The sequence below is a fragment of the Podarcis liolepis genome, assembly GCF_965112155.1.
Source record: "Podarcis liolepis genome assembly, chromosome: 9".
Lineage (NCBI taxonomy): Eukaryota > Metazoa > Chordata > Lepidosauria > Squamata > Lacertidae > Podarcis > Podarcis liolepis.
In genome coordinates this window covers 1957763-1978676 of record NC_139564.1, presented here as the reverse complement: position 1 = coordinate 1978676, position 20914 = coordinate 1957763, and the positions used below count along the sequence as shown (strand labels likewise).

The window sequence follows — 20914 nt, the reverse complement described above, 5'->3', positions numbered from 1 at the left end:
TTGGTGGTAAAATTTCCTTACCGCCCACCAGTGCTCGACGGAAGGAGGATTCAGCTTGTGCCATAGAACCCCCTACCACCCACCTAGAATCCTGAAACACCCACTAGTGGGTGGCAGGGACCAGGTTGACAACCCCTGGTATAAATAGTGCCCAGTTCATTCGCTGCAGCTGCTGTGTGTGCCCTTGCCTTCTTTGTCCAGGATCAACAAGTAGCGGCATGCTTTTCCCACGTACACTGGCAAAACAGTGCGTTCAGTATCTCTCCCCCTCCATTCAGGTAAGGACTTGGAAGAAGCGGTGAAATGTTTGGGTCCAAGTTTTGTTGAAGAGTACAACAAACAGCAAGCGCTCACCCGAGGGTCGGCTTTAAAGAAGATACCGCTTGAGCCAGAGAAGACTCCTGGAAGTGTGAAGAAGACCCCAAGTCATCCTACGGCTCCTCCAAAGTCTTCCAAGAAAGAGTTACCTCCTCATGGCTCATCAGATATTGATGTCCCAAACAAAGACGGAGTCGTAGCTGAGGAAACAAATGTTTCTCAACCCATTCCCTGCAGTAAGGTCAGTAAGTCTTCTGTGAAGGTGTTTAGGCTTAACGTGAGGTCTGGATCTGGATTTATGCGGGGTCAGTGCAGGGTCAGAGTTCTGGTGTCCTTGGCTCTCTGGTCCCTAGATGCAGATGGGCTTTTCTTTGTGGGACCAAACGGGAGCTTTTTGCTTATATGGGAGAAAGCTTCCTGCCTCTGATCCAGTCATTAACAATCATGCCTGCCCCTGGGTTTGCAGCCACATCCCATCATCTTTCATACCCCATACTAAATCACGATGAAATATTGAGAAATGACTTTTATTTAGATAGTTTGTGAAGTCATTTCAGCGCTTTTTCAAGAGATGTAATATGCAGGTTTTTTAATCCATTCTTGCATTTCCTGCAATGCTCCTTTAAGTGCATTATACTTTACCTGTTTCTATGTGTCTTCTGTCTCTCTCTGCCTGCATACATGAGAGCGAGAGAGCAAGCACACAAATCAGTAACTGGTTTTAAATTTGCTTGAAATACTGTTTCATTTTCAGTTTTTGACAGACAAAGCCTTGAGTTGTGGTATGATTCTTCGAATATCTGATTTACCAGATGATGGCTATACAGATAACGATATTAAAAAAATTGTTCAGCCCTTTGGAAAAGTTAGTGATATCTTGGTGCTTCGTGCTAGAAATGAGGTAAGTACCTTAATTGCCTAACAGAGTTTCTGCAAAATACCCCATCTTTTCTGTAAGTCACATTAGCTGGGGGTAATCCTAGCACCCAGTATGCTGACCCCAGCGGTCCTACGTATAGCCTCTGGTGTGGTTCACAGCAGCTCTGCACAACTGCTAGTAGTAAGCATGGTACACTGTGCATTCTTTAATCTATAAGCAATGTGCTTATTGATAGATTATTGACTGATTGCTGGAGTAAGGCTAGAATTTTGAAGACATCCCTTGGAGGTGTGCTGAGGTGAGCTGTAGCTAAACAGTCTAAAATTTCTGATCGTAGTAATGGAAAAACCTATTTTAAACCTCACTTTAGAAACTTTAGACTGTTTAGCTACAGCTGTTTTGCAAAACCACTTTAAAAGTTTTCTGTGAACTTTGGCCACTTGGCTCCCATTCTCAATTCTCCTGATGCCCCTTCACTCAAATCTTAAAACCACAATGTAAAAGGTTAGAGCAAGATGTAAATGATGAGACTTTTCCTTTTTGTTAGGCCTTTCTTGAAATGACTTATAAGGAGGCGGTAACAGCAGCTGTCAAATATGGTGAAACATCTCCAGTCTTGATTAATCGCAGGCATGTGAAAATAAGTGTTGCAGAAAAGTCCAAAGTGGATCCCAGCCTGGTAAGTTTGTGTAATTTAAGGTGCCTTATTTCCACAGCATCTGACAAGGTTTCTTTCCCCACCCCAAGATGGTGTATATGCTGCTTACTTACTTGAAGCATTTATATCCGCCCTTCATTATCGTCCTTTTATTATTATTATTTGTACCCTGGCCATCTGACTAGGTTGCCCTACTTACGATTCAGAACATTTTACAGCTGTATAAGAGTTCAGGACAACCAAAATAATAATAACAGCAGCAGGTTTTTTTTTATCAAAATACTAATAAAATCAAAAACATCTAACTGAATAAAAATAATGAACAAAAATAATGTTAAAAAAAAAAAACTTTAAAATAATGACATTTAAGTGATAGCTGTGTTAGGTGCCAGGCATGTCTTCTTAGGAGACTGGCTGTTGCATTGTTCATTCTGTTATCACCAGGTTGGGCACTGCTTTACTTTTGGGTGAAGACAGAGGCAAAGTAGGTGTCTGTCACCCAATAGCATTTCTCCGTCTACTTTCCCACTACTTTTTTGTCCTTCCTCTTGCTTCAAGTATAGCCTTTTTTATTAGTTTGCTGTCTCTTGCAATCTTGAGTTACTTCCTCCTGCCATGAAGGCAGATCATGGAGCCATCATGGCTAATGGCCATTGATGGCTTTGTCCTTTGTGAATTTATCTAATCGTCTTTTAAAGCCAATCCAGTTGCTGGCTATCACTGCCCCTTGTTGCAGTGAGTTCCACAATGTGTGTGGCATGAAGAAGGATCTTCTTTTGTCTAGTAGTGTTGGGAGAGAGGGTGAGGGGAAACCTCTCTCCATGCCATGAGAGTCTTGCATTGCAGGGGGTTGGACTAGAAGACCCTCGGGGTCCCTTCCAACTCTTCAATTCTATGATTCTATGCTTAATGTTATAAATTGTTGCCATGTCACTTCTTACTCACCTATTCGCTAAATGTAAAAATCCCAAATGCTGCAACGTTTCGTCCTAGAGCAGTCGCTCCATCTCCTTGGTCATTTGGGTTGTCCTTTTCTGAACCTTTTCCAACTCTACAATACCCTTTTTCAAGTGAGGTGACCAGAACTATGCTCTTTAATGCCTATATGAAGCTACTGGGAGAGCTGGGTGGGTTCTGGAGCAGGCCCTGAACACAGTGATGGGCTGGCTAGTAACAAAACTGACTCAGGACCAGGGGGAAACCCTGGGGGTTGGTGTTTCCTCAAGTCTAGCAGTTAGTAAGGTAGCCAGCTATGGACAGGATGACGGTCCCATTGAAAAATGAGATACATATTCTTGGGGTACTCATTGATCCATTTTCTAGAGACCCAGGCAACCTCAGTGGCTCTGGACACCTTTTGGTTCACCAGCTACAGCCATTCCTGGACAGGTATACTTTTCCTACAGCATGCTCTGGGAACCTCCTGAGTGAATTAATTCTAAAGCACGGTATGTCAGGCTGCACTTGAAGGTGATCCAGAAGCTGCAAGTAATGCAGAATGTGCTAGTTTAGTGGTGGAGCAGTTGCACTGATGGGTACCAGCGTAGTGGAAATTGTAGAGCTGGAAAAGGTTGTAAGGCTGGAAAGGGGAAGTTGTAGAGCTGGAAAAGGTTCAGAAATTGTGTGTCAGCCTGCTGAGTCTGTGTGGAAGAACTGTAGCCAGAGGACTGCATCCCAATATCTATGACTTCCATTTGTGACCTTGTTGAAACAGAAAACGTGCATGAAGGAACTGAAAAGGGTAGATAGGTATTGAAAAGGCCATTAAGTCGAGTAATGTATGCCAGAGAATCAAAGTAGACCCCAACACAGAGTGTGTTGTTAACAATTGCATTGTGAGGAGGAGGAGTTGTTGTGGTTCTCATCTAATACTGGGCACAAGGAAGCCAGTTTTCATTGGGACTACACCACATGTGGAGGGAAGGTTTGATCTCTCTCCTTCTCCCTACCCCCCCAGCAGTTATAACAGTGGCCCATTTATCTCTGCATCTGGTTTGCTGTTTATGCATACAGCTGTTAGGACGGCAGTGTGACTTTCTGTTCAGTCATTGGGGAAAGGTATTTCTGTAGCTTAAGGGTTTTTTGCACAGATTGTGCATGGGTATATTCATAAAAGAGAACATAGAGTGTTATCTTTTTCAGATCAAAGGAAATGAAAAGAAGCCATCACAGAGTATCAAGAAAGCTCCCCCAGGTACAGAGGTTGTTAAACCTCCCCCAGACTCTCAGAATGCCAAGAAAGCTCCCCCAAGCCCAAAGAATGTCAAGAAAGCTCCCTCAAGCACGCAGAATGTCAAGAAAGCTTCCTCAGGCACACAGAATGTCAAGAAAGCTCCCTCAGGCACACATAATGTCAAGAAAGCTTCTCAAGGCGCCCAGAACATCAAGAAAGCTTCTCTAAGCTCACAAAATGTCAAGAAAGCTCCCTCAACCTCACAGAACGTCAAGAAAGCCCCAGGTTCACAGGATGCCAAGAAGCCTCCCACAACCTCCCAGAATGTTAAGAAAGCTCCTTCAAGCTCACATAATGTCAAGAAGTCACTTGCAAGTGCATCGTAAGTATGACGCTACTTAGTCTGGCCTATCACATTCTTTAAATCAGCTTTTTAATTGTTTTCTGTTCCAACTTGTGATTTATTTTAATGGGATTGTATCCAGCAATTAACCCACGATTTTGTTCCCTTTTTCAGGAAAGATCAAACTGCTGCAAAAACGTCCTCGGCAGCTGCAAAACTGGCCACTGCCTGTGAGTTCTGGTTGCTTTTCCTTCCTTTATGCTCCGTCTCCTGTAGTTTGGTGCATTGTGTGCTGAAAGTGGGTGAAAAAATTGAAGAAGACTCTTGCCTAGTCTTCCCATCATGCAGGCTTACTGATATATGTGGATCCCTGTCAGATGGAAATGTGTTGAAGAATGTGGTAGCTGCATGGAGAAGGGGGTAATGATTTTCAGGGGTGGCAAGTTCAGCAAAATGAGGCCTTGAACAATTACATTTTTGGATCACTGAAGCCTATTCATTTTCAATAAATACTTTCCCACCAAAATATGTCAAACTGAAATCCTTCTCACTAATCTCTTGGGCTGCATTTTTGTTAACGATACAGAGGAGAGTTATCTTTTTAATATACTTCTCGTTGGAAGTCCTGGGTTCTTTTCAAATATTTTCTCATTTTAATGTTTCCTTTATTCTATAATTCTGTTAGCAGAACTGAGTTCCTGTTTTGTTCATTTCTGAACCTTCTTAAGTTGTCTGAACATAGTCTCGGGGCCACTGTAGTCACTGTCTTTTTTAAGGTTAATAACTTAAACAGGAAGCCCCTTCTAACCAGATGAATGTTTTGTCTGATCACAGCAAAAGATGACAAAAAATCTGGAGACTCTCGAAAGGCTGGAGAGACAAAAGTGGCTGTAAAACCAAAAAAGGCTGGAGATGTCAAAAAGACCGCAGGAGCAAAAACAGGTGGGAAGCAAAAGAAGCCTACAGATCCCAAGAAGCCTGAGGGGGTCCCGAAAGCTGCAGGAAGCAAGGACACAGCAGAACCCAAGACAGCGGTGAAGTCCAAGGCAAACGAGACTGGAGGGACAAAGGCTGCTGTGAAACAGAAGAAGCCTCACAGTGGCTCCAGGAAGCCTGAGGAAGCCACAAAAGCTGTAGAGAGTGAGAAGACGTCAGAACCCAAGGAAGCTCTAAAATCCAAAGCCAAAGAAACGAGCCCACCTGCAGAAGTGCCAGGTATCTTTGGAGACTCACTTCTGCCATCCTACTCAGAAGTCAGCCATAATAATAATAATAATAATAATAATAATTTATACCCCGCCCATCTGGCTGGATTTCCCCAGCCACTCTGGGCAGCTTCCAACAAAACACTAAAATACAATAACCTGTTAGACATTAAAAGCTTCCCTAAACAGGGCTGCCTTCAGAAGTCTTCTAAAAGTTTGGTAGTTATTTTTCTCTTTGACATCTGGTGGGAGGGAGTTTCACAGGGCAGGCGCCACCACCAAGAGGGCCCTCTGCCTGGTTCCCTGTAGCTTCACTTCTCACAGGGAGGGAACCGCCAGAAGGCCCTCAGAGCTGGACCTCAGTGTCCAGGCAGAACAAGTTCATTGGGTTTATTCCCAGAAAAGGGACTATAGCAGCCTTTCTCAACCTGTGGGTCCCCAGATGTTGTTGAACTACAACTCCCATCACCCCTAGCTAGCAAGGGATTATGAGTTGCTGGAGGGGCAAACGCAGGCCTCACCAGAGATCTGAACTGAGCGACTCTGATGGATGATAACGATGTGCTAATGACCGGTTGTAAATACTGTAAATAAAGACTATAAAAAAAACGGTCAAGAGGCTCCTGTAGTGATTGTTGTGAAGAGAGGAAGAAGATAGAGTCGTAGGCCAACAACATCTGGGAACCCACAGGTTGAGAACCACTGGACTATAGGATTGCAGCCTTAAAAGTGTTGCTTTCATTGAGGTAATTTTTTACCTGTTCCATATAAGACAATAGTCTGGAACAAAAGGATTGGTTCAGTTTAAAATTGGGGTTTCCTTGTTCTGGGATTTGGGCTTTCAACTCCCCAAATGAACTCTTCATCAGTGACAGCCACGTTACTTTTTCATCTTTTAACAAAATTATTTTTTAAATACAGATGTGACAGAAGCTGCAAAGAACATTGAAGCAAGTGAATCGGTCACCAAGGTGAGCTAAGATCCCGGTGGATGCAAGCAATTTTGTCCTCAAAATGCTTTGCAAACAAGGGAGAAACTATGGAAGAAAGATTTACAATTTACAGCATTCAGCACACTAAAAGAGAATTTTATGAAAATGTTATATAGGTGGTATCTGACCCCCTAAGTAGGTTAGCAAAGATGTATAAGTCAGAATCTGATATCTGTTGGAAATGTAAAGAGAAGGAAGGTACCTTTTTATCCTATGTGGTGGACATGCAAAATGGCTAAGGACTTTTGGGAGATGATCTATAAAGAACTGAAAAACATGTTTAAAAGGTCCTTTGTAAAAAGACCAGAAGCTTTTCTTTTAGGAGTAATTTTAGATATACCAAGCAATCAGGAAAAAAACTGTTCATGTACGGAACCATAGCAGCCTGAATAGTATGTGCTCAAAAATAGAAGGAGGGTTTAATAGCAGCAAAGGAGGAATGGCGGATGAAAATGATGGAATATGCAGAAATGGCTAAATTAACTAGTAGAATAAGAGATCAGGAAGATAGAGTTTTTAAAGAAGATTGGAAAAGATTTGTAGAACATTTGAAAACTATTGTAAACAAATTAAGATGTTAGCAGGGTTAGAGTGACGAAACGGAGAAATATAAGAATACGGATTGATTAGAATAGGCAGCAGAAATTTGGGCTGGGTTTGGGGAAAAATAAGAAACAGCAGGCTAATGTTATGTGAAAATTCGTCGATAATAATTCTAATTTTCCCGTTTTTGTTTTGCTTTTCTAGGAAGCAGAAGAGATGTGTGTAGTTTTGATTTCTAACCTGCCTGCTTCAGGATTAACTCCAGATGAGATTTCTAATTTAACCAAGCCCTTTGGAAAACTGAAAGATGTGTTAATTGTATCTTCACATAAAAAGGTATTGAGAAGCCATTTTTCACTGGACATGCAAATAAAGAGCAGAAATGCTCCATAAATGCTCCATAATGCTCCTTGGCAGGGGGTTGGACTCGATGGCCCTTGTGGTCTCTTCCAACTCTATGATTCTATGATAAAGCAGTATTTCCGTGAACGTTCATGGAAAACCACATAAAATTTCTGCATATTGTAACTTTGGAGGAGGCGATTATCTGGTTTCAGGTGGCTGATACAGATTTCTTCCTTCTTTTTCAAAAGGCATACCTAGAAATGAGTTGCAAAACTGCAGACTCCATGGTGCAATTTTATACCTGCTTTCCAATGTATGCGGAGGATAACCAACTGAGCATTACTTTGGCACCTGAATTCAAAGACATAAAAGATGAGGTTGGTAACTAAAACATTAAGAAAAATGGTGGGGGCGGGGGGAGAATGCAATGTGGTCTTGTGGTATTCTAAAGACGAACACGTTTATAATGCTATCTGTTTTATTTGTCTTTAAGGTGCCACAAGGCTCTTGGTTGCATCAACCGTTTGGGGGGCAAAGTGGGGATGGAACAGGGTATTTGCTGGCTTTTTCAATGGTGTTTCAAATATGGTCATCTGTCCTGGATGCTAGAGCTGAGATTCCTGCATTGCAGGGGGTTGGACTCGATGACCCTTGAGTCCCTTCCAACTCTTAAGATTCTATGCTATGCAATTTCACTTAAACGCACGGTACCTTGGAACGTAACCCCTGCGTAAATTCGGAGTTGCCTGTGCTACAACCAATTAATGCAGTCACATCTTTGATCATTGGCAAATGGTCTGCTAGGAGCTGCTGTCCTCTGCTTCCTCACATTTGATTTAGTTGTGCTTCACTTTTTATTTAGGCAAATGTGTTGCAGGACCAGTTTCAAACCCTGCCCTCGGGCCTTTCTTTCTATAAACAACTTGCTTGATACCTAGACTGCAGAGGCAGCGGTGCCAATTAGGATGATCTGAGGTTCTGTGCTTGGTGTGTCTGGGCTGGTTTGCATGGCTCAGTGCTGTGTGCAGGAGCTGAGCCAAGTATCTGGGTCCACATGCTCTTCTGCTCCCACTGCCAGCCAGCTGGGAGAAGGACTTTGCTAGGGTTTCCGTTCTGTTTCATAGGATCCTGGCTCAGCATTACACATGAACCAGAGAGTCATGGTTTGACTCAATCCCTGGTTGGTTAAGCAAGCCAGCTTCATAACTCAAGGTGTGGAGATTTGTTTAGAATCTGGCCAGTTTTTGGTCTGAACCACATTCTCTGGTTTGTGCCCAATGCCAAGATGGGATTCTGTGAAAATGAAAGTATATGCTAGCGAAATCCTTCTTGCTCCTCTACAGAAGAGGGAGGGAGCGTGTAAACCTGAGAATTTGTTAGGCTTGTTTCAGCTCACCCACATAGTGCTAAACCATGGCTTACCATGAGGTGCAAAGTATTCGTCTGCCTGTTTAATCCAGTAAATAATCATGAATTAACAACTCCCTGGAGTTGGAAGACTAATGAAAGCAGTGCTGGAAAACAGCTATGAAAAATGAGTGTGCGTTCATGAGCCAGAGCCCCATTTGTCAGGGGCATGGAGTGATATTCCTGGGGGATAGGTATATATTCACCATGAGAATGGGGGGGCGGGGGGGGGGGAAGAATGTGTTTGCAAAGTGGAGCCAAGGCTGAATGCTTTAAGAGGGTTATAGTGCTGAACACAAATCAAAATGAGACCCAGTGAAAATGGCTGTGATTTATGTATAATCTGTAAATCCGCAGACACCTTTAGTTTTCTTAAATAAATATTTTTGATCCCTTTTTCTTTAGGAAGCTATATTTGTTTCTATGATTAAGGATGTCAATCCAAAGGTAAGTAGCAGAAGCATTACGAATTGTTATGTAGTGCTTTCCCCTATAATCATTTTGATCCCGATCATGCTGGCGGCAAACCTCAGAATGGCCCAAGTGAAGTGCAGGTGTGAATAGCTGAAATACTGTTCTGTGGTCTCCACAGAATAGATGGCTTAAGGAAATGAATCCAAACCTCATGCTGCCGGAGAAGGCAGGAAACAGCCAGGCTCACTGGCCTAGCAGACCTGGTGAAAGAAAAAGTCAAACTCCAAATAGAAACCATCTGCTGTGCAGTCACTGCTTAACATGGGGCGTTATGGTGAAGGGTGGGCAGGAAATGGGGTACTGTAAATAGATAAAATTGATGCCTGCGTTTTCTTTAACTAGGTGAACACAGAAAATATCCATTCACAGTTTGTGCATTTGGGCAACCTGCCAGATAAGGGATATTCAGAACTCGAAATACTTTGTGTTGGACTTCGATTTGGACGCGTAGATCACTACATGGTGATAGCAAATAAGAACAAGGTGGCTGTTCTTGTTTTGGAAACTTCTTTTTGTAAGCAGACCTGTTACTTGATGCACTCTCCCCAGAGCACCATGACACAGTTTACTATTGTGGCACAGGAACCCAGTGGCACAGGAAAGTTCTCACCCACCCCTCCCCAGCTGCCTTAAAGGACAGCAACAAACTCCTAGAAATAATGTCTTTCAGGAGGAAAAGCTCCATCTGTCTAATAAGTAATATTTACATGCGTATCACTGTACTGACTGCACAAAGGGTATACTTTAATGTTAACGTTATGCATATCTTAACTTCTAAGGCCATTCTCCAGTTGGATAGTGCTGAGTCGGCTGCATCCATGTGCCGCTTCCTGAAAAGGTATCCACACAACCTTGGAGAATCACGGTTGACATTCTCACGCTCACCACAGATTGAACCGTCGCCGGTAAGTGAGCTTCCTTTCTTTAAACGCGTCTCAGTTTTCCAGCTTGTTTGCGTCTGTGGTGGGTACTGAAGACTCAGCCTGGATGTGGATGTTTGCTGTGAATGCCGCTGGGCTGTTCTTGCCCACTGGCATGGAAGGTTTGAAAGCTACGAAGTGGTCGGGAAACTGGACAAGAGCTCGCTTGTCTCTAGCAAGGACACAGCAGGTGCAGGAAAGCCCTGACTCTGCCCACCCACAACTAAGTCTAGTGCCACCCAGTGGCTAAACTATGCAACAGTTGTGGGGAAGCTTGAGGCAGCCCTATGTGGTGGCCCAGGCAGTTTTGGCCAAGCCCGACCCACCTGCCCTACCCATATAATGTCATTTATGATATGGTGTGTGGAGCAGGTAAAGACGAGGGTGGGACAGATTTGGAGTTTGCTGGCTCTGCCAGCCAGCTGATTGGCAGCTCCTGACTCTTTGTAAGCACTGCCTTGCGAAGGAAGGCTCCAACAATGGGTGTCCCCCGCAAAGCCCTGCACTTTGCAAGAACTGACCATCAGCTGATGCTCAGTTACACTCCAACACTCCCTCTTCCCCTGTTGCTTTTGTAGACTGATCAAGTTGCCAGCTAGGTATACGGTCCAGTCTTATTCCTTGACAGGGCTTAAAATTGGGCATTAGCATGGAGTCAGGTGTAATGGGCACAGCTTATAGTTAAGGTTGATTCCTGGGAAGTAGAAATCATGCGATTGAGCAGAGTCATGACATACGAGTTGCCCTGTTTCCCATTTTTCACTCTCATTTCTTTTTTTGTTGTCTTGCGCAAAAGTATTTAGTTTTGGACAACTGCAGAAAAGAGCCATTCATAGAGCCTCTTTTTCATTACTTTGAAAATTCTGTTGTGTATCTGTGGGCCGAAGTATTTCACACAGTTTTTTGTTAATTGCTTCAAGAGCTCAGAACTGGACATTGTTTTTGAACAGGCTGAAGTCACAAGAAAGGAGGAGAAGAAACAAGAACCAGGCAACGAAAGGTTTGTTTTTTAAATATTTAAATGAACTCTGTGTGTGTGTGTGAGAGAGAGAGAGAGAGCGAGAGAGTGTGTGTATGCATGCATGTGTGGCTTTTAAGATTTGTGATTGAATAAAGTAGACTAATTATCCACCTCACCCTTCCGTGGTAAGCCCAGTATTCTGATTTATTTAGGGTTGTCACTTCTTATGTGAAACAACTTGTTCTCTGTGTATCCCTCTCACCCCTCTGTCAAGTTTTGGACTTGTCGTGCAGTTGTAGCTGCTGAAGTCAGCAAGTGTGCCTGGAATGTGTGCGTACAGTACATTTCCATTAATATCCATGGAACTTTACCATTGACTTTAGTGGGGTGTGGACTGAACCATACACAGTATTTGCAATTCAGATGACTACAGAAAAATGACATTGGAATTAACCAGCTGCAGCAGTGCATGCAATTCTGTGTGACAAGCCGGTGTTTTTGAATCAGTGCTTTCAAGCTCTTTCCAAGTATATAAAGATATTTTGCTGTGCAATTCATTTTTTCAAGGAGTCTACAGTTGACCCTGAAGCTGGTCTATCATGTCACGCTATTTAAGTGTAATAGAAAAGACCATTAGCAGTTTAAAGTATCCCAAGAACCATGTGCTAAATGCATAGTGCATCCTGTCAAGTGTTCACACAATATAAAATTATGGATGAGATACACAGAATTTTAATGACTGTATTTATAATTAATTTGCATCAAAGAGAATAGGTTAAAGTAACAAGGGTTTTTTCTGTAGGTGGAAAAAAAGAAAATTTTTGTTTTCAAAATGACTTCTGCACCTCAAATTATCTTCCTAGATTCTTCTTAAAAGGGAGATGCATGCACAACTTTATAGCCTACAGATGTAGTTAAAATAATTGTACACTGGCTAGCAAGTACATTTGAAAATTATAACACCCGGGGTGTTTGTTACATCATAATGCTGCTATGTTCCCTATTTCACGTCTAATAAAACTGTGTTTTCCCCCAAAGCTCTCATCTACACACGTGCAGCCTGCTTAGTTGTTGATGATATGCACCTGCAATGGAAGTATAACACACATTTCTAATCCGGTATACATACACTTGGTACATGCAGAACACCAGGCTCATTTGGTAACTCATTGTCTCCTTACTTGAGTGTAAACGTTGGGTCCTGAGATACTGCATCTGAAGGAAGCATTTAACATAACCGCTGTTGAGGAAGCCCATGTAACAGAGTGACTTTGCATGGGTCATACCTGAGTCAGCTTCATCTGCTGGCTTTTTGCGCAAAAACCCCCCAAAACAAACAAACCACACACCCTTTTCTCTGTTGCAAAGAAACCAGCAGCATGGCTAGTAGGCATAAAGCTTGTTCTTCACTGAATCATTTGCACTCATGATGGACTATGGCAAGAAGAAAAATATTTTAAATCGTGGAGTACAGAAAGAAGGCAGATTTTTCTTTTTACTTGCTCCCCTGACCTTACTCTGTTGGGGAACAAATGGACGCCATATGTTTTTATGGTTGATCGGACGTAATAGATGAAATCTTGATTAATAAACTGTGTGTCACTTCTTCACAATGGCTATCACTTCATCTTCTGGATGAGTTGATGGACCTTCTTGCTCTGAATGTACTTTGATACCTCCTCCCATGATGGTATCTTTCCGGCAAACAGTTTTCCCCAGAACCAGATGGAGGTGGCTGAAGATGAACTGAGCTTCGGGTGAAGAACAGCTGTGTGTGGCTCTTTTGCCTCACTCACATGTGGCATGCTTTTTATGGGTTGTCCTTTCCATTAGCTTCCTCAAGGGTGCGAGACTGCAACAGCAAGTGGGGTTGTGTGGTGCTTCCTTGACTTGTTTAAATTATTGCACCCTGTTGACAGAATCTTGATGTCACAACTCGTATCATTCCTGAAAGCGCCATCTCTTTGGCACGATTTTATTCCTGGCTGTGAATTCTGCTTTTTTTTTTGTCTGTGCTTTTCTTGTCTGACAGAAGGTCCTGGAACTCTTAAATCTCCCAAATGAATTGCTAAAGTTCACTACCTGCACCTAAAAAACACATTTTAAAGGACTGAATCATTGTGTGAGTAGCTTCTCTTCTTCAAGAAAGGCTCCATCTTGGTTGAGTAGCATGACCAACCTCTCTATGGGAATTTTCCTGTTTAGATTCACCTGAAAAGAGTCACATGTGCAAGCTGTGTTGTTGAAAGCCCAAAGAGAAGGGGATATATGTGTTAAGCCAATCTCGGTTGGATATCTTCACAATTTAGAAACAGGTTCTTTGCAGCTTACCTCTGAATTCATGCAGCTGTCTATCCAAACCATACAGATGTGTATTACTCAGGAACTTTTTTGTTTCCCCCTGGAGTTCTGTAAATTCACTAATGCCATGAAGTTGAGCTGCGTCACATCACCAATCCCAGCTGGAAGGTCCCATCTATATTTGCCAAAAGTTGGAGGAACCATACTGTTTTTGCTTGGTTCGGTTCTCGATCCTGTTTGCTGTGCTTCGTTATAGTGTGCCTTGCACTCCTTACTCTCCTAGTTTCATCTACTCTAATACACATCAGCATCCCCTTTGCAAGTCACAAAATCCATGCCTTTTGTGCTTGACCATTTATTATTATTATTTATTAAATTTGTTTACCCGTAGAATCTCAGGCGATTAGCAGCATAAAATTGAAATATGAAAAAAGAGAAAATAAATAATAATAATAATACAAAGACAACCCAATAATCCACAACACAATCAGTCAGCCCAAGGCATGGTTGAAGAGGAACGTTTTCTCCTGGCACCTAAAGGTGTATAATGAAGGTGCCAGCCAAACCTCCCTGGGGAGAACATTCCACAAACGGGAAGCCACCGCAGAAATGGCCCTGTTCTCTTGTTGCCACCCTCAGGACCTCTTGAGGGGGAGGCATAAGAAGAAGAAGGGCCTCAGAAGATGATCTCAGGGTCCAGGTAGGTTCCTGACATCTCGGATTTAGTGATCTCAAATTTTTATTTCTGTTACTCAGCAAAATTTATATACTGATTGATTGGTGTAAAACCTCAAAGTGGTTTGCAAGAAATATTAAAATTATCAATGAGAACATTATTTTTGCATATATTTTACTGCTTTGTAGTCCTATTTTTTGAGGTTTGATGTTTCCTTTTGGAATTGCTCCTGCTTGGGCAAGACACTTTCCCCTCCTTTAATCGAGTGTGATAGTGGCAGTTCTTCTCCCATCAGTTGCCTGCACAGTTTACACGCCTCCCCTTTTCATTTGGTTCTGCAGAATACAGCACACTTCACCCTGCCAGTTGTGCTGTGTGTGTGGGGGGGGAGGTTGTTATGGAGCTTTTATTTTGCCCTCTTTCTGAGGGCACCTGACTCACTTCACATAACATGTAGAGCACCCAGTTTGGTGTGTGATCATCTTTCAGTTGTAATCTGTGATATCTTAGCATCCTTCCCTAGGTCATCAAAGCAGAATTGCCATTACCCCAGCTTTGAAATCATTCACCTCCAGGTGGAGATTATTCTAGAGACACACTAGAATGGGCTTTCAGGAGGCACCAGTTTGGCTGTTGCTGGAAGCTCAATGGACCAAATAGAGCCTTGATCTGATTGCAGCAGGACCGATTTTACATTCCTAATACTTATGTACTTGTAAGTGGAAGTTCTCTGAAATACTGTACATTGTCGCCTTGAATTTGGTTATTTGGGAATCTATCAGAAAGCTGAAAATGGACTAAAGGCTCAGCGAGTGTGTATGTGTGGACATTTCCACTCTTGTCTGACTCATTTCAGTTCTCTAGGTAACACCCCATTTAGCACCCATATTTCTGGAGCGGAACTGCAGGAAGGTGGATAAAAGATCAGGAGGGCTTCCTATTCTAACTTTAAATTGGTTTATATCCACAGCCAGAGCTATGCGTCCCTGTGTTCTGTCTGTCTTTCTCCCTACCTAAACTTAACCCTGACCTGTCAGCTCCAAGGTACACAGAGCACACATGCATATTGACTAGTACCATTAGAGAAATGCTAAGATGCCTGCCATGCTGAAGCAACTTAAGAGAGAGGTAAACTAGAATTTGGCTCATTGTGAAAACCAGTTTGGTTGTTAGGCTAGATTTCCTAATGCTAAACTCTGTTGCATCAGGAAATCCCAACCGTTGGCGTCGAGGGGTTATTGATTACTGTGGAGTTCTCAACATAGCTTGATTTCTTCTGTCTTTTTAAATATATTTAGCCCTGACTTGAACACATTTCCCGAAGGATCAGGAGTGGTGCACCCAGCTGCTGTTCCTTCACCAAAGCCTCCTGAGGCCAAGGAAGAACCAAGTTCGGATCAGAAGCCTAGGATTCCAGAAGGGAAGACTGAAGAAGACTCAAGGCCCATTGAGAAAGTGGTATGTGAAGTGGCATCAGAACCATCAAAGACAGAAGGGTCAGAAGAGGATTCTGGAACTGGAGCAACAACCACACCTACTACGCCAGTTGATTTAGGATCATCTGAAGTAAAATCCGAAGGAGTTCTTCTTACTTTGCCATCCAATTTGGAGAAGGAAGAAAAAATTAGAGACACCTCTAATGATGAATTTCTGGAAAATGCACCTGCAGCTACTGGAGAAAACAAAAGTGAAGAATTAGCCACTCCTCTTGGTAAATCACCAGAAGAATTACCCGGCACGACTGAAGCGGAGAGCATAGGAGTAGACTCTGTCACGACCGTGGAAGGAGAAGACACAGTTGCTGCCACCTCTGAGACATTTCCAGTGGACTCTGCAGAAGTTGCCGTGGAGGAAGTGTCAAGTGGCAACGTACAGTCAGATAACAAGCCAATAACCCAAGAGGCAGATAGTACTGAAGCATTACTCAAGATATCAGAAATACCTACATATCAGGTGATTGGGGGGGTGACAGACAAGGAATCTGAAATCCCCTGTTCCGCAGCTGAAGCTAATATAGTGGTGGAATCTGAGGCAGCGGTGCTGGAAGCTGTGGAAGTCACAGAGGAGAAACCTGAATTAGTCAAACCTGAACATGTAGTCAAGACGGAGACAACTTTAGAGAAGCAACCTGAAAGGCTGGTATCAAATGATGGACCAACCAAGGAGGAGAAACCTGAAAAGATTACAGGCGACAAGATTCCTGAACAAATTCTACCCAAGGCACAGCCCAGTAAAGGACCGGGACAAGCGACTGAATCTATCAATCTTGCATCAGAATCAGCATCCAGTGCGGAGACTACTTCCGTTGGTGAAAGTATGCTAAAGGCTCCGATGTCTGTCCCAAATGTATCCAAGACGAAAGCTTCGACTCTGAGAAAAGAGAAGCAGAAGACTCCCGCGAAGCCGGCAACCAGGAGTCGCACAGTCACTGAAAAGAAAGTGGTGTCAAAAGAAGGGAGTCAGCAAAGGCCTCCGAGCGGCAGGTCAAATGTGACAGATGGCGGCAAGTCTAAGCCCAACGTATGTTCTCTTGTTGTTAAGTTAGGCATTGGGAAGAGTTCATCGCTGCCAGACAAGGACTCCCCAGTGGAAACTAAGGGTAGCTCAAAGCAGACCCCGGAGCGGGAGAGTAGATCATCCAGTGTGAAGCGAGACAGCGGCAGCAATAAGGTGAGAAGGGCTAAAGTGCTGGCTCCTTGTGACTGGCTGGTAACTAACGTTGACGCTTCTTCCAGATCCTGAACCAGTGCAGTGGTAGCCTGGGCCCAGTTCCCTTCCCCTTCCTCTAAGCGGTTGCATTAAGCGGGGCAAACAGGCAGGCGGGGATCTTGCCGTCTCTAGATTCATGGCACACACAGCTGGAAAGCGGCTCACTCGGAAGCACTCGGTGGACGGGAACTTCTGGGTAAACCTGAGAGTAGAGCACCAGCTCTTCACGGTGCAGTTCTGAATGGGCGGCAAGTATTGTTCATTCTTTCCCTTGCTGTCGCTGTCTCCTCTGCCGTGAGGAGAGGCTTTCTGTGTCGAATCCTGACGGTTTTGCACATACTGGCTGCTGAGAAGGGACCACTTACTCACGAGGTGGTTGGTGCGCTCAATACCCGGATCTTAAAAATGATTGCCACGGTCTTAACTTTCTTAGCGTGTAATGAATTTCATCCAAGTTTAAAGGGGGAAGTCGTGTATCGGTGAGCTTGCAATTCTGTTGTTTTGATTCTTGTTCCCCTTTCTAAATTTTCTTCAGGTATCTGCTGGGAGAACTACTAGAAGTTCTAAAAGCTGCACAAAACCAAAAGAGGTAAGGAAAGAAACAAAGCGAGTGACAGCATTAGAATTACAATCACTTCAAGAAGCACCTGAAATAAGGTCTCTGCAGTGAGTTTTTGAAGGGTTATTTTTTCTTACCACTTTCCCATCGACTAAAAAATTATTATAATGCTCATGGTCATATAATACCACAACTGGAGAAAGCTGCTATGGCTCAGAACTTTCCTTAAGGAAGATGGGCACTGTATTATTATTATTATTATTATATTAGGAAACAAGGTGAGGGTCATTTTTCTGACCTATTCTGACCTTTTGTTTGAACAACTGATGGAACTGAACACGTGTATCTGAAGAAGTGTGCATGCACACGAAAGCTCATACCAAGAACTAACTTAGTTGGTCTTTAAGGTGCTACTGGAAGGAATTTTTTTTGACTATGGCAGACCAACACGGCTACCTATCTGTAACTGGAACTGAACACGGTTCCACTTAAATTTTGGATTTGGATTACTTGGGTTGTGTTTCCTGCAGCGGAGCAGGGGGAGAAACCCAGCCTATGCCGTTGGTGTGATTCGAGAGATGAGAGAGGGAAAGTGTGAGGTGGGGGAGATTCTGAGTTTTTTCTACAAACACAGCAATTGCTTCATAGCAGTAACAATAATATCCCAGTTTTTTCTTTTCCTTTTTTTAAAAAAAGGGTTACCACATTTCTTCTTCTTCAAAGTTTGGGTTCCTAGGAACTTTGGTGGGTAAAGGGTAAAAAGTTGCTGCATTTAAATTATAGAATTCCCTTCCGCAAGATGTAATGGTGGTCACCAGCTTGGAGGACCATCCAAGCAGATGAGACACATTCACAGAGGACAAGACACTCATCTACGGTTGCTCACGGCGGCTATGTTCCACCTCTCACGTCAGGCAGGATGGCTCTGAATACCAGTTGCAGGGAGGGTGTAGCTGTTGCACACATGTCTTGCTTGTGAGCTTCCCCATGGTGCCTGGCTGGCTGCTGTGGGAACAGGATTCTGGACTGGAGGGGCCTTTGCCTTGATCTAGGGTTTGGTTTGGTTTGTTTATTTATAAAATTTATATGCACCCCTTCATCCATAGATCTCAGGGCACTTCACAACATAAAATTGCAATATATAAACCGCAAAATACCTGGTCTGTGTTCTTTAGTCATGCTAAGCTCAAAAGCCTTTACTTACACCCCCATTTTAGGGCAAAGCCCCTCCAGATAGCAGCTTTTATAAACAGTAGTTAAAGACACAAATCCTGTGTTTGTGTGGCCATGGTAAATTTCTGTTTCTATGTTCACCTCTTTGGTTTTCATCTGCCGTTACTGGGCATCTTTGTCACCATACTTCTGCTGATTTCTCTTGCTCGCTAAAGCTGAGCTTTGTTTTTCTTTTGTAGGAAGAAGAGCTTTCTCCATTTAACTTGGATGAGTTTGTGACCATGGATGAAGTTCTAGAGGAAGCGGACTCTCCCACTCAGCCCAGGAGAAACCCCGTACGAGGCAAAAGGAAGGATCACACCAAGAAAAGCCTTCCTTCCGAGCCGAGTTCCAAGAAAAGGAAGGGCAAGAGCTCTGCTCACGTTGATGAGAATGAGCTTTCCTTTGTTACTCTGGATGAGATTGGAGAAGATGAAGGTGGAATGTTGCAGGCTGAGCTTCTGAACTTGGAAGCCGTGCCAGATTCCCAGACTTTGGTCACGGTGGATGAAGTGAACGACGAGGAGGAGTTGATTGATGAAGTGATCAAAGATCCACAGTCACTTGTTACTTTAGATGAGATATCAGAGCAAGAAGACCCTAAGGATGCATTCGCTTTAGGGGATAATGAGTCGGACCTTAAAGCAGAGCCCTTAGTCACCGTGGATGAAATTGGAGAAGTGGAAGAGATGCCGCTGAGTGAGCTGTCACATTTCAAGGTTGGCAAGGCCATAAAATCCAGGGAGGGTGAGAAGCAGGTTGTTGAGGATCCTGGAGAGGATCCTGGAGATTTCCTTTCTTCTCAGATCCCAGAAGATCCCAGCACTCTAGTTACCGTGGATGAGATCCACGAGGACATCGATGATCAGCATCTGGTGACTTTGGATGAAGTGGTGGAAGATGACGAAGACTTCCTGGCGGACTTCAATCGCTTGAAAGAAGATCTTAACTTTGTTACTGTAGACGAGGTTGGAAGCGATGAGGAGGAAGAGGGGAAAAGTGACTCTCCTCCCCCAGCAGAAGTGAAAGAGTCAGTTGCTGAAAGTATATTGGGAGAAGAGGTTGTCATGGCAGTAGCTGAACCAGAAGAGGATGTGGCCAAGCCAGAAGAAGTTGGAACTCCAGGTGAATCTCTGGCTGAGAAGAGAGAGCAGGCCTCGAAGGAACAACCTGAAGGAACTGAGGCTCAGGCAGAGGAGCCTCAGGAGGAGACCTGCATTTCTGTGGCCGCCACAGTTGACAAGCCGGCTGCCTTAATAGACACAGAAAAGGATGAAGGAAGAGATGAAGAAACAAGCCGGACGCCTGAAGCTGACACAGGGTGTGAGCAGCCAGTGGCAGGTAGGAATGGAGTTATGTCTTAACAGGGCTCAACCCCATGGAAGAGGTGAAAGCCACCTGAGCAAAAGTGTCAGAATTATATATGCAACCTTCTACTTGCAGAACCAATATTGAACCAGGCAGAAATGCCAGATAGCGAGAGCAGTATGAGGGAGGACCAGCAACCACCTGGTGAGATTTATTTACTTGAGTCTTGCATGTCTCTCCTGCTTTTCCTTCCAGGAGCTCAAGAGGGCAGGCAAGTTGCTTCTCTCCCCATTTGGATCCTGTGAGGTAGCTTCAGGCTGAGAGACTTGACTGGCCCAAGCTCCCCTAAAGAGCTTCATGGGGATTTGAACCCTCCTCTAGCTCAGAGTCCGACACACTTGCCACACTGGAGGCTCATGCAAGGACGAGTTCCTGCATGATGTACCTCGCAGTTAGGCGTGTTGCAAGAAAGGAACTCTGTTGTTTCTCTTTCCACTAATCTGAGCTCATGCAAACTCCTTTAAGAGTCTCTAGGTGCCACGGAACATAGGCTCTCAGGAGATGGCCTATTAGAAACATATTACCAAGAGGTCCACACTAGGCAAATTTGGAGTTCCAGGCAGGACCCATGAAATTCCTTGCAGCTTGGGCCCTGCATGCCTTAGTCTCTATGCCCCATTTGTGGTCCCTGAAGTTGCCTTGTACACTCATAGTGTCACAAAGGTTTCAGACATGTTAGTGCTGGGGTGGGGGACATCCAGCCTGAGGGCCCACAAGGCTTTTGTCCGGAAACATACTTTGCATGATTCTCTTTTACGATTCTCTGAATGGGTTTGGTTGTCTGGATGCAGAATTTTGAGAAATGTTTGTCAAAATGAAAAGAAGGGAAGTCTGCATTTTGAAGATCACAGTTTTGCATGAATTAAAAAG

At 43.7% G+C, this 20914-nt stretch overlaps 1 protein-coding gene and 1 long non-coding RNA gene across 5 annotated transcripts in view; one reads left to right on the top strand and one right to left on the bottom strand.

Annotated features, from left to right (window-relative positions):
- LOC310686051 overlaps positions 1 to 20914 on the bottom strand; it is a 424340-nt gene that overhangs the window by 111484 nt on the left and 291942 nt on the right. The gene's annotated exons all lie outside the window — the stretch shown is intronic.
- Positions 1 to 20914, top strand: part of ZNF638 (zinc finger protein 638) — a 71436-nt gene that overhangs the window by 44515 nt on the left and 6007 nt on the right. For 2 of the 4 annotated variants that reach the window (XM_083520406.1, XM_083520409.1), the window contains exons 6-22: positions 279 to 559; positions 1073 to 1219; positions 1746 to 1877; positions 3999 to 4411; positions 4547 to 4602; positions 5207 to 5587; positions 6499 to 6548; positions 7317 to 7448; positions 7706 to 7834; positions 9270 to 9311; positions 9681 to 9821; positions 10118 to 10243; positions 11209 to 11258; positions 15495 to 16866; positions 17441 to 17494; positions 18877 to 20017; positions 20120 to 20188. In XM_083520406.1, coding sequence (XP_083376532.1) covers positions 279 to 559; positions 1073 to 1219; positions 1746 to 1877; positions 3999 to 4411; positions 4547 to 4602; positions 5207 to 5587; positions 6499 to 6548; positions 7317 to 7448; positions 7706 to 7834; positions 9270 to 9311; positions 9681 to 9821; positions 10118 to 10243; positions 11209 to 11258; positions 15495 to 16866; positions 17441 to 17494; positions 18877 to 20017; positions 20120 to 20188 — 4716 coding nt within the window. The remainder of the gene's footprint in view (positions 1 to 278; positions 560 to 1072; positions 1220 to 1745; positions 1878 to 3998; positions 4412 to 4546; positions 4603 to 5206; positions 5588 to 6498; positions 6549 to 7316; positions 7449 to 7705; positions 7835 to 9269; positions 9312 to 9680; positions 9822 to 10117; positions 10244 to 11208; positions 11259 to 15494; positions 16867 to 17440; positions 17495 to 18876; positions 20018 to 20119; positions 20189 to 20914) is intronic. The other 2 variants (XM_083520407.1, XM_083520408.1) reach the window with 2 other exon arrangements.